Raw genomic sequence first — 13,584 nt, forward strand, 5'->3', positions numbered from 1 at the left:
AGATCCTACTATGAAGAAAGTCGCAGCCTCAATGAAGACAAAATTTGACAAGTATTGGGGTAGCTTTGAGTCTATCAACAAGATCATTTTGGTAGGGAATGTGTTGGACCCAAGGTACAAGCTTCAATATGCAAAGATGGATATGAGAAAGATTAATGCAAGCCCAATTACAATCCAGTCGATAGAAGAGGATTTAAGGAAAATATTGTTGAAGATGTATGAAGAGTATAAAAGCTGTGAGGGCATGGAGCAAGCTGAGCAGCCTCTCGAAGATGATTTAGCGTTGGATGAAGTTGGTTATGAGGACCTTGATGAAGTCAGTAAGGAGATAGCTAGAGAGAGGATGTCGGAGCAATCACAATGCATTCAGAATGAGGTTGATCAATACTTAGCAGATAGGCATGTCAGCCTTACGGGCATAAATTTTGATATTGCCAAGTGGTGGAAGGGAGCAGAAACAACTTATCCGATTTTATCCAAGCTAGAAAAAGACATACTTGTTGTTCCATGCTCAACTGTGGCTTCGGAGAATGCTTTTAGCTTAGGATCAAGAGTTGTAGATCCATTCAGAGCTTCTTTGACACCAAAAACAGTTGAGGCCCTTGTTTGCACCTCGGATTGGTTAAGATGTGCACATGCAAATTTCAACCTCTACGAACCTCCAACAGAAGATGATCTCATAATTTACCACGAGCTGGAGGATCTTGAGAGAGGTACATATTTTGTTAAATTAAGTAATTTATTATTATTAATATATAGTTTAGTTGAATCTATGCTTTTGAATTTGCTACTAAATGGTTTGTTAATGAAATTGCATAAGGTACATGTTTTGTGAAATCAGTTTGTTGTTGAAATCCGTTTGTGAAATTAGTTTGCCTAATTATGTAAGATCAATGAATGTTATTGCATAATGAGGAGAAACTTGTTGGTGTTTCTGATTTGTTATTGGATTTAATTATATATTTATACTACTGTTGTAGAAAATGCTTTGACACAAAGCTTTGAGGCAGGAAGGGGCGGCCTAAGTAGCAACAGCTCTGGTCAGACAAATGCTTAGGCATCAAGCGTTAGGGGTTTATGGCCTAACAGTAGCACCACCACCACCACCGCATACAAGATGTCAACACTCATGAACTTTGTTAGTACTTTCAATCGTTTTAAGAATTTGTTAGTACTTTGACAGTTTGGCTATTCGGACTTTGGAATGTTTAATTTATGAGTCTGTATTTAGTAAATTTTTATTTCACTTATTTAGATTTGGCCTTTAAATTTTTGGGCCTTAAATATGTTGGTACAAGCCCATTACCAACCGTACCAACCGTACCACTTAATTGGTATACCAACGTTGTTGGTTGGTATAAATTGTGGATTTTTCATACCAAATATATATTGGTTGGTATATGGTATTGGAAAATTAAGACTGTTATACTAACCAATCCAGCCCTACATTCAAAGTCGACAGTAGCAGTTAGATTCATAGTCAATAGTAGCATGTATCTTTCAAGTCGACAGTAACATGTGTATTCCAAGTCGACAGTAGCAGCTAGTTTTTAACTCGACATTAGCAGTTAGTTTTTATAGTCGACAGTAGCAGTTAGTTTTTCTAATCGACAGTAGCAGTTAGTTTTTCTAATCGACAGTAGCATATAACATCTCTATTAATAGTAGCAAACACTATGGGTTAAAGAGGAGTAAGAAAGTAAAATATTTTATGACATGTGGTAACTTGCCATCATTTGGTCATTATTTGTAAATTTTGGTACTTATTTGCCTTATCAAATTAAGTAGTGAGTTATTTGTAAACTAAATTATTGTCTGGTGCTTTTGAGTAGTTTGTTATAAAAATATTCCTTTTTTATTAAACGAAAATATTTCTTTATTTATTAATTATGATTAATTAATATTGTATAAGGATAAAATTATCTTTTGATTTAAAAATGATATTTTATGATTATTTTAATTACTGACGTGACAATCTTATTTGGTATGCCACATAAAATTGTAACGTCCTATCAGACGGCATATTATGGCGCCATAATAGTGTTCTTAACAATAATATTGTGGGCTTGTGATCTTCTTTCACAATCGGCGTAACTTCGAGTTTTCACGTACGTAGACTATGCAATTGTCCAATTGATATCAAATCTTTGACGTTAGCTAAGAAACATAATAACTTTACGAGGCAAATTGCAAGTCACGGACAACTCCAGTATTAAGTTGATCCCTATTCTACCACAATAGAGCCGCAGATAGTCGGGAGAAGTTACCCTACCATGAGATGAAGCCAGAAGCCCAGAACTCAATAATGGATTATTATCCTAGAAGCAATAATGGAGAGAAAAAAGTTGACCTGCAGATATTTTGTTACGAATTTACACGTTAAAAACGTGTTTCTTCTTAAGTAATACTGGTTGTTAAATATTAATTCTCGGATCGTTGCTAGGTCGTCTCTAGAGTTTGTTCCTGCAGATCTGCTCTTTTGTTTTCTTTCTTCTACGCCTGGGCAAATAATCAGGGCAATGTTTCCTCCTTCGACAAAAGTTTAGTTTAGTTTGTTCTTCCTTTCTACATCGTACTCAATATTGAAGAAAGTTTCGATCTCTAATCTTTCAAGACTAATAAACACGATCACAATCTACAGGATCAGCAGCTTAATTAAGTAGAATTTGGCGAGGAGCGCGCAAATATGTCATCGGAGCTGTTTGGTAAGTTGGAGACGGAAGTTGAGATCAACGCTCCGGCTGCTAAGTACCACAATCTCTATACGCATCGACCACACCAGCTTCCCAATAATCCAATATCATTCCTGATAGAATTCAGAGCTGTGAGTTAATTGAAGGTCAATGGGGGAATCTGGGTTCGGTCATTTACTGGAACTATTGCTATGGTATGTACTTGCTTATTTACCTAATCAAGCCATTAATAATTTTAGGCTCAATTAAGTTGACATAAACGTAGTTTATATGTTGTACGTGTACAAGTAAGCTAGATCCAAAATTAGATTTCTAAACATTGATAGGATCATAGGATAGATCAAATATCTATCTGTAAGCATGTTTAATAATTAGGGCTTCTTTAGTTAGTTTATTTGTTTAATAAATATATGCAAGCATGTTTATATGTTTACTCTCGTAAAAATGGAAGTAGATGATCACAATAGAGAAGTATATAGGGCCTCACAAATTTAGTCCTTAAATGTTTAATCTTATGTGTTAAGTCTAGTCACTTAGACACATCACATCATTCCCATAACTATGCAACATCATTATTAAGTAGAAAGACCATCAAATCATTTTAAATTTAATGGCTATTATTTATTTTGAAAATATCTAATGGTTATAATTTGTTCTTTACATTTGACTTCGTTTTCCCTTTAATTAAATTTGATTACTTAATGATAATTTCTTACCTCTTTAGTTACAAAGATGTCATAAATTTAATTAATAACTTAATATATTTTCTTTCCATATTCAGATCTTTTGACTTTTTTTAATTGAAGTTAGTGCAACTGTGCAAGGAAATAAACATTTTCATAAATAAAATACGATTTTCAATATGAATTTTATAGAATTACATAATATTTTTAGTGCAAATTATATATTTTGTAGATGATTTATATATAGGACCCTTATATATATATGTGTATATTCATATGTATTCACAAATTCAAAACAAATATGCATCAAAAATATATTTTTAACCTTTTTTTCTTTTCGGGAGTTTATTTGTTTTTTTTAATCAAAGAAAAAAAGTTGAAGAACAAATATATATTGAGGAAAAAAATAGAACTCAAATGTATAGAATAAAATATGGTTTTTAAATATTAAAAAAAACCATCAGAGTTGGAAATGATTTGATAGTTTTTCTACTAAATAATGATATTGCATAAATTTGGAAAGAATAGGATGTGTCTATGTGACTAGGTTTGACAAATAAAATTATGACATTTGAAGCCTAAATTTTTAAAGTCAACAATCATTTTCCAGTAAGGAGATAAATTATGATCAAATTTAGAAAAGAAGCTAGAAAGAAGTAGGGAACTTAATTTGCACATGCAGATGGGAAAACTACAGTGGGCACGGACCTGATTGAAGCCATAAACGACGATAAGAATTATGTGACCTTCAAAGTCATTGATGGACCTCTTCTAGAGCACTACAAGAGCTTGAGGCTCATTGTTGAAGCCACTCCGAAAGGTGATCGGAACAGCTTGGTTCATTTGATTATGGAATATGAAAAGCTTCATGACCAAGTTTGGGACCCGCATAGCTTGCTCCAGTTTATAGCTAATCTCTCCAAAGATATGGGTCCTCACCTCAGTACCCAACCATAAATAAGCACTTGCATTTAGCCATTTACACAATGAAATAAGGAATTTTATTTGCCAGCTAGAAGTACGTCATGTTATTAATTATATGCAGAACTACATGTACATGACATTACTGTATAATTACCCAAATAACATAGATTCTTTTTGAATAATCTCATGCCTAATCGCGATCTAATGAGCATATCACATGTGCCCAAATTCCCTAGGCCAAACCTATGCCACCCATAAGAGCTTGACATGTGGATATCCACCCAATCCAACTTAACAGGGTTCTAACTCGGTTATGTTTAATTTTATTTAGTTAATCAAAAGAAAAATAAAAAGAACAAATGACTGAAATGAGTAGTGGACTGCGCCTTTCCTTCTTCCTTTCTTCAACTGCGGCTTTTCTTCTTCCTTCTTCAACCATGAGTCCATGATATCCAATCCGTCCAAACTGACTATAATTCACAACCAGTCCTCCCCTCCCCACACCGTTACAGGAAACTTGAAAGTACACATATTGACTTCCATGATGTTAATGGAGATCCAAAGAAATGGAGGACAAGTTGTTAGAATAAAATGAAAAATCAGATATGCTAAAAGATATATTAGTTGAGTTTCCTAGTTGATCTACATACCATAGAGATAGTTTGAGATATATTTGGAATGGTATGTTCAAATATATTTTTAGCAAAATAGGGAATAAATTTGAATAGAGATTGATATAGAAAATGAATTTTGATTAATGGATATATTCCATATTTATGTGGGTAGTTCCTTTTTTAGATAATCTAGATATAGAAGGTTGTGCATTCATTCTTTATCTTCTATCTTTAATAGGTATGTCTAGATATATTCGGTAGGGTATTTTCAAATATATTTTCAGATTTATTAAGAGATAAATTGTGATTAGGGTTGACTACATAAAATGATATAGATGTAGTGTTGTATCATTTTATTCATTCGGTTTTGTAAGGATGATTCCTTTCTAGGTGAATGAGCAATAAGAACGTTGTAATAGTGAGTGAAATCATTCATTTCTAAGTGAATGAAAGATATGAAGGTTGTAATAAGTGAGTGTGATTTCCTTTCTATGACAAAGAAGATGAAGGCTAGGCATATATATATATATATTATTTATAATATATATATATATATATATATATATGTGGGTGTGTTGCAAAAGTGATGTCGAACATGCATGCAGAAAAGACAAGAAATGTTCATTGAGGAGAAAAAAGCTTAGTGCAAGAAGATCTTATTGACTCCATTGAAGAAGATCTTAGTGGCAACATCGACAATCTTAGTGAAATCGACATAAGTGTGATTACAACGATCTTAGTAAGGTTGCATCGACACTTGAAACAACGATCTTAGTGAGGGTGTTTCATACTTGATTGTGATTATCAAATAAAAATTATTATTTTTAGAATAATATTATTATAGATTAAGGTGTAATATTGTAATATGAATTATTCAATAGAAAAGTGAAATTCTTATACATATTCCGCTGCTATTACTCGTTCTTGTTCTGTCTTGTATTTTCACAACTCACATCCCCTTAAAGTAATTTGGTTAATTAAGGAGATTGGTTGCTGGAAATTGCTTTCGGTGTTAGGCATATTATGACTGATGTCCACAATTTCAATTGCACTGTTGACATCAACCCAAGATCTTTCCCTCACCCACTGATTTTATCATCCATTCACATTATAATCATATTAATTACAACAAAATCTTCTGCATTTAGATTGTTCTTTGACGGAGGTTGTTTGAGAAACAAAGAACGTACACTGGTATGATGGCGATTCCGAAATGAAACTTCAATCACTCTGAGGCCAAGATAAAACGGTGAAATAGTCGGAACCTCGTCGTGGGTAGATGAGTTGTTGAGGTCTGATCCTTTCTAAACTTGTTGAAGAATGAAGACAGAAGAACAAAGAGAATGAAACTAGTTTGAAAGAATTTTTTTTTCTTTTCACCGAAGAGCAACATTTCTACATATTTAACAAGCTAAACGAATGTGAAGTCTTCAATCAGAAATTAATGCAGAACGGGAGAAGTCTTCAATCAACAATTAATGCAGAAATTAATGCCAAAGACTACTAAGCAATAATCACAACTCAACAATTAAATGTAGCTTGAAGAATACGTTTCGTATTATTCACACTTTTCTCTCACACCTTGCCTTGCATCATTGCAGCTCTACATGCACAACCATGTCTGCCACTTGCAGCTCTGCCCAATGCTTCAATATGCTCATATGCTTCAATACTCCCCCTCAAGCGAAGCCAAGAGAAACGACAGCCGAGCTTGACCAACAATCTCCAAGTATGGCTAAAGAAGTTATGGATGGGAGGGTGGATGGGAATAAGTGAAACAAATACTGGAAACTCTGTCCGTCTACTTTGGATGGCTCCCATTTTCTGCTCCGACAATCTGAGAGCATAAGCCACATATGCCGGGAAAACTCTATGTGTCTAGTTTCCGTACCTTATTACAGAACTAGATTCGGAGGTCGGAGTTAATCCCAGTTTCGGTTTTACTGCAGCAAAATTATTCCAGAAAAACAGAGCAATTACTTGTTCAAATGGTTGATTGCTCAAAATTGCTTCCCCTAAGCCAAATCGGGATATGACTCCGGCTTTCTTACTGGAAGGGAACAAATCTGATTGGAACCAACATATATAAAAACAAAAACAAAAAAACTCTGATAGTCCAACATCAGAAATGATGAGGTTAAAACAAAACCTCTAAACAGATCTCTCATCCAAATGAAAGATGAAGAAATCAGATCTTGGTCATGGACAATAAATCTCTTCAAAATGAAAGAAGAAATAATAAATTGGCCAAGGAGAAATGAAATGAGGAGTTATGAACTCTAAACCGATCTCTCCTCCAAAATGGAATGGGATGGAAATATCAGAACTTGATTTCTCTTCAAAATGAAAAGAGGAAATCATGGAATGACAATGAACAAATGAGGAGTCTTATATGGAAGAACTTCAACAGATTTCTCTCCCAATGATAGAAGAAGAAATCAGATAATGAGACCGACTTGGATTTACTCCTTATCGGAAATGATTTGAGGTATGACCTCGAACTTGATTTCTCTTCAAAATGAAAGAAGAAGAAATCAAATAATGACTCCGATTTGGATCTACTTCTTATCGGAAATGAGATAGATGGAGATAGAGTTACTTCCTCTGACCATTATGGATTAATGAAGAATGAAGATGAAGATTAAGTTTTGCGGAAGAAGGATTGTAGAAACATGTCATATGAGGAAGCTTGCTCTGATCCAAGATGCAGAGTAAAAGAGACATGCTATGAATCCTGCTATAATACCATGTTGAAGGATGAAGACATAAGAATAAAGAGAATGAAACTAGTTCAAAAGAAACTATTTTTCTTTTCTTTTCACCGAAAAGCAACAATTCTGCCTATTTAACAAGCTAAACGAATGTGAAGTCTTCAATCAGCAATGAATGCAGAATGTGAAGTCTTCAATCAACAATAAATGCAGAATATGAAGTCTTCAATCAACAATTAATGCAGAACGAGAGAAGTCTTCAATCAACAATTAATGCAGAACGAGAGAAGTCTTCAATCACTAATTAATACAGAATGTGAAGTCTTCAATCAATAATTAATGCAGAACGTCAGAAATCTTCAATCAACAATTAATACCAAAGACCACAGCCTGCACAACCATGTCTGCCACTTGCAGTCTGCCCAATGCTCCAATATGCTCATATGCTCCAATAAAACTAATCGGTTTTCGTGGTTGAAGAAGAATGAAGGCAAAAGACCCGAATAATATATATTTTTAATCACATAAATATTCAGCTTTTTCTTTGATAAAAAATTAAATATTATTAAACCTTACCGAGTTAGAAGTATGTAAAGTTTTTTTTTTGGTAATTAGAAGTATGTTAAGTTGGATTGAGTGTATGCCGCATGTCAGGTTCTTATGGGTGGCACATGTTTGACATAAGGAATTTGGGCACAGATGACGTGCTCCCCGATCTAATATTTTCTTTTAATGAAAGAAGAGACGTTTTATAAGTTAAACGGTAGAAAACTAATTTCGCTTCTTTCACACGATGGTGCAACTGTTGGTATTTTTATCATTGAAATCTTGAGTGTCATTCCCAGCTTAAATGTTCTTCTCCTACATGCATGGTGCATGTGTCCACTACTTGTTCGATCCTGGCCTCCTACCCTTCTTCCCCCGTGTTGGTTGCCTTTCGTGGTTAATTATAATTAGTAGTGGAGTTGTGGTGGGTGATCAGCCTCCTTTTCTTCGTCACTAGTTTCCTTCTTTCGAATTGGCGATATCATCTTCACCTGTGGGCGGTAACCTTACTGTGGTAATTCTTTCAACACTTCTCTTCTGAGTTTTCGCCAAGTTCTTGGCACAGCCTTCACACCCACAATACTTGTATTTTTTGAGTAGGCACATATGCTGCACGTACAAAGAGTGAATTTTAATTATTCTCATAGAGTCGAACATAATAATCATGTGATAAAGTTTAACGTACAATAGAATGATATGGTACGTGAAGCTTATATTTTATAAGCAGTCCCCCAAATTATTGGATGTTACCAGCAGATCTAAATTGATGCACGCCAAAACGTGAATTCAACCAAAACATCAGTATAATTAGTATAGGTCATTTTGCGTACCTCTCCTTTTATTTCTGGAATACTGATCGATCAATGTACCTGTGCATCTTTATTCTTTACTGCTCTGGAACCGACGAGGAATTCAGAGATAGAGACCATCGGTGTCGGTCTAGGTCTATCTCCACTGATCATGCTCTAGAGGATGGATTAAAGTCTCCCGCGCTCGATCATTTCCTTTACCCTTTAAACTGAACTCCCGTACAAGAAACTGACAAAAATTCAGACACGTTATAATGTTAAACGCATGATAAATTTACACACACCATTAGTGCCGGAATAATATTTAATTAATTCCTTCTGCCAACAGTAGTGTAACATCCCACAATATACTGATACGTATGTGCCTGCATGCATATTGATACGTATGTGCCTGCCTGCATATTGTCATATTGATACGTATGTACGTGCCTGCATCGAGCTTCATGTTTAATTTGAAGGAGAATCCGCATTTACGTGGACAAGAAACACAAGATATATCACTGATTCGAATATGATTTGGATTTTGAGAATGATAGCAGGCCAGCTAGCAGTTAGTTTGTCTAGAGTTCAAGAAGCAAAAAGCCTCGATGAAGCGTCTAGCTTTGCTTTAGCTCTCGTTCAATTAACCATAAAAAAACAAGAACATCACTTCACAGTCGGCCCAACGCCAAGTTTCTAGCCCAAACCCGACAGAAGACCCGAACCCGCAAAATCGAACCCTAAATGAATTGAGAGTGATGGATTTCACAAATCGCTGAGCTCTCAGTCAAACGCCATGGATTCACAGACCCAGAACACCTCATTGCAGAGGCTTCAAAATGTGGAGAAAGTAAGTATTTACTTGTTTATTTATTTTTGATTAATAAATAAGATTTGGGGGTTAATTGAACTTGTTGCAGAGAATCGTCAAGGTTTTGGAGCTGGCCGGAAGTGTGATGGACGAGCTCGCAAACCCTACTGGTCCCAGAAGAGAGTCCATCAACAACCATGTCCGCGAGTTCATGCAATTGATCAAGGTATCTCATCTCCCAATTTCAAATTACACTCGTTCTGGAATTTGAGTGGAACCCTAGATTTCAATTTTGAGAAATTAACTGCAAATTTGGTGCTTTTGTAATGTTGTCATATCGAAAGTCGGAAACTTTAGTAATAGGGTTTGAGGAGGATCTGAAAAGATTGTGCTTTTATTAGTGTTGATTGAGTTTGATCAATAATCGAAAGTATTCGCAAATTGTGTCTATTTTAGAGAGTTGTAGCATAGTGTGAGGAAGTTTCAATCTAAGTGAGAGTAAAGTAGGTTGGTTCTGGATGTTTTTTGGCTTGTTGTTTTGAGAATTGAGGATGAGGATTTTAGGAATTTTTGTTTTCGTTTTGTCAAATCAGGATATTCAAATGGCATTGCGGGATGAGATCAAAAGTGCCTGTGATTACCGTCCCTTTGAGAAGTGTGATTACAGTTCGAGAATAGCTAATGAGATTTGTTGCAAGAAACTGGAATATGTTATGTCGCAGTTAGATGGAATGAAAGAAACCGTAGATGATTATCATAATGCGGTTTGAAGAAACTGGTTCCGATTGTTCGGGATATCATCCTCCGATACTTGATGTTTCTCCTCACTATGGATTGATGGAGAACTAAGAGTCTCCGGTTTATGATTTCCAGTGACACTACTTGATTAGCGTAATCTAAGATAGCTTGTTGACTTAAATTATCTTAGTCTGGTGCTTGTGAGGTTGAGGCCGAGTAGGTCGATACCTGATAGTCCGAGTGTATGACTTTCAGTAGTTGTTATAGTTGGGTAGAGTTATGAATTGGCTGTAATTTTTTCCTATGTAATGATTTTATGATATAAGTAAATGGTTTCTCACCAGTTGAGCTTGTTCTTGCAATGTCTTTCTTCATCTTACGATCTGAGAACCAGAAATATCTGGCAAGCAAATTAGTGTACTTGGAGGTGTGCAAGTGAACCTTTTGCTGTTTCCATAAAACTTATATGAACAATGCCATAAAAAAACTTGAGAGTAGGACACGCTATTGTTGCTGTAAGCAGTCGTTTGATGACTTTGATCTAAATATACCAGCTGCGTCTTCTCACTGTAGGATTGTTAGGTTACTTTGGTGCCAACCGTGCCATATCATGTTGCGATTACGGTATATATATTAAGCCAGCCAATCGGCCATATTAACCCTAAGCCAGAGTTCTGGGTTCATGTTTAATACTAGATTGCCAGTGAACTTATATCTAATTTGGTGATAAATTACGATACCTTAACACGTTTTTCCTCTTGTTTAAGAACTAAAACCTTAAATTTTAATGTTTAGGGGACAGACTTCATTATTCCAAAAGATTAAGTTGTAAAATCACCCAATGGCTCATCTCAAGATTTTATAATATCTAATTGTTTTAATGGATACTGCAAAATAATGTGTTATACTTTGCACTACATTTTATTGTTGATTTAGTACAATAACCACAGTATGATATCATGCTCCCAAAGTTTCTTACTAATATGGCATTATATACAAAATGACATTATTTCCTGGATTATGTAAACAGCATAGATTTCCCCTGAAGCTGAAATAACATTATTATCACTCAGTCATACTCTCATTCCACGTACTTGTTTCTATATCCTGAAATGATGGATTTGGATGTTTTCCACATTGAGTTTCTTAAAATTACTCACCTTTCTGTGAGTCATAAACTTGCCCCAACTGTATGGCCTATATTTTGCCTGATTTTGTTCATTGATCAGCTCTTCCAAGTGCTTTATTATGGTGTAGTGTGCTGGCCAAGGAAGTACGGGATAGAAAATCTTTCCTTTTCTGTGTTCACCATCACCCTGTGTTCTGTACTCTCGTATCTCTCATTGCTCCAAACCTGCATAAACATCATTTGTCATTGGAATCATGAAATATGTGATTTAATATATCCTGAAAGTGCTAGTGTGCTAAAACAAATTCCAGTTCTGAACATGGCCGGTTAATATGAGTCATGAAGAGTGGAACCTGAAGAGTGTCACCAAGATTGATGATATAAGCATTTGGGGTGGGATTTACCCTAACCCACTCTCCATCTGTTTTTCTCTTTACTTCCAATCCTCCAACATCATCTTGAGCTAGCACAGTTAGAGCTCCACCATCCTTGTGGCGACCAACACCAAGTGCTAACTCTGGGGAAGGTGGATAGTGATTGAGTCTGATACGAGTGGTTTGGTCTTTGAAGTAGTTTTTGAACCAGTCTTCTGGCAATCCCAGACTTAAGGCAATAAGTCCTATCAACTTTTGAGCTAGTTTCTCAACTTCTTGAGCATATTCTTGACACGCCTCCCTGGTCATGGCAATCTATTAGATCAGACAAATTAGGCTCAGAATGTTTGTTTAGGCTGACATGCATGAGATCCTTGACACAAAGTTTCCCTGTAAGAGCTAGTGTTTTTGTTTGATACACATTTTACCTCACAGGTAAATTATGAGCTCCAAATTATTCCGCTTAAAATGCTGAATTTAACCATTTATTGTTTCATTTTAATGTAATGTGATTATGAGCTGACAGTATATTCATATATTCTTGGTCACCATTGAGTTACCTCATATCTGGAGGATACTCGGGCCATTGATTAGTCCATTCAGTCTCTTTGTCATCCTCAGGATCTGGTGAAGCTGGGACTAAAGTAGGGTCTTACACATCAAAATCAAACACCTCCTTCCAGTCCCGAATATTCTTGATATTCTCTGTGTCAAAGTACCCCAACACATTGTTCATGTCTCTCCTAATCTTACCTCACGATGACACCCCATGGTTGATTACTTGGAAGAAACCCCATTCCTTGCATGCATTGCCTACTTCTCTAACAATTGCTTCAACAGCTTCTGGGTCACGAATGGAGTTTGGAGAGTTTATTGCAGACAGATCAATTAATGGTCTGCCTTCAGCCTCGATTATGGAGAGTTTGGGTCTGTGTTCAGGGTGTTGTATGAATGCTGGGTCAACTTCTCCCATGGCTGGTGTAATTGATGCAAGGAATGATCTTTATTTTCTAAGAAAAACCTGTGGAAGAAACATGAATGATTGGCTTTATAATGTGAGCAACTTTAGTCTGGCGGCAGATTCTGATGCCTTTTTGTGCGGCAGATAGTGATACACAACTAGTAATGCTTGGTCAGATTCTTCACTAGCTAACTAATCAGTGACCAGGTACATAACCTATTCTTTTTCTTGGTCATATTGTCTTACAAAGAATTTTTTGTCTGTTTCATCATTTTGAATTACATTGATGGAACCAAATCACCTTCACATTTGTCATCATCTTTTTAATTTAGTTCAAACTAAAAGGTATGAAACAGATATCCATGATTATTTCTTGCTTCACTGTAAATCTGGTCATACTGTTCTTGTTTCTTAAACCATCCAATTTTTTTGCTAAATCATGTTAGATAGCTTAACAGTAACTCGAGTTGAACCCATAAGTTGATCTGTGTAGCACTGTTAAGGTTAACCCACATCTTATTATGTTGATTGAGACATTATTAAGTTGTTCTGTGTAACACTATTAAGGTTAACCCACTTACCCACATATCTTTAGAACTAAATACTGAAAAT

The 13,584-nt window shown here is 35.5% G+C and overlaps 2 protein-coding genes and 1 pseudogene across 2 annotated transcripts; 2 read left to right on the forward strand and 1 right to left on the reverse strand.

The window, feature by feature from the left end:
- The first annotated feature begins 2,465 nt into the window (after positions 1–2,465).
- Positions 2,466–4,437, forward strand: LOC126783758 (MLP-like protein 43). The gene is given in 3 exon segments (XM_050509285.1): positions 2,466–2,785; positions 2,788–2,887; positions 4,059–4,437. Coding segments are annotated over 3 exon segments (474 nt in total). The 5' UTR covers positions 2,466–2,686; the 3' UTR covers positions 4,334–4,437.
- A 5,281-nt stretch (positions 4,438–9,718) lies between these two features.
- On the forward strand, positions 9,719–10,851 carry LOC126784493 (mediator of RNA polymerase II transcription subunit 11). The gene is made up of 3 exons (XM_050509957.1): positions 9,719–9,809; positions 9,880–9,996; positions 10,364–10,851. Exons 1-3 carry the CDS (start codon positions 9,756–9,758, stop codon positions 10,538–10,540), a joined length of 348 nt encoding a protein of 115 aa, XP_050365914.1. The 5' UTR covers positions 9,719–9,755; the 3' UTR covers positions 10,541–10,851.
- Positions 10,852–11,608: 757 nt separating this feature from the next.
- On the reverse strand, positions 11,609–12,984 carry LOC126784487 (protein DMR6-LIKE OXYGENASE 2-like; annotated as a pseudogene).
- Positions 12,985–13,584: the final 600 nt, after the last annotated feature.

Source organism: Argentina anserina, chromosome 2 (genome assembly GCF_933775445.1).
Source record: "Argentina anserina chromosome 2, drPotAnse1.1, whole genome shotgun sequence".
NCBI lineage: Eukaryota > Viridiplantae > Streptophyta > Magnoliopsida > Rosales > Rosaceae > Argentina > Argentina anserina.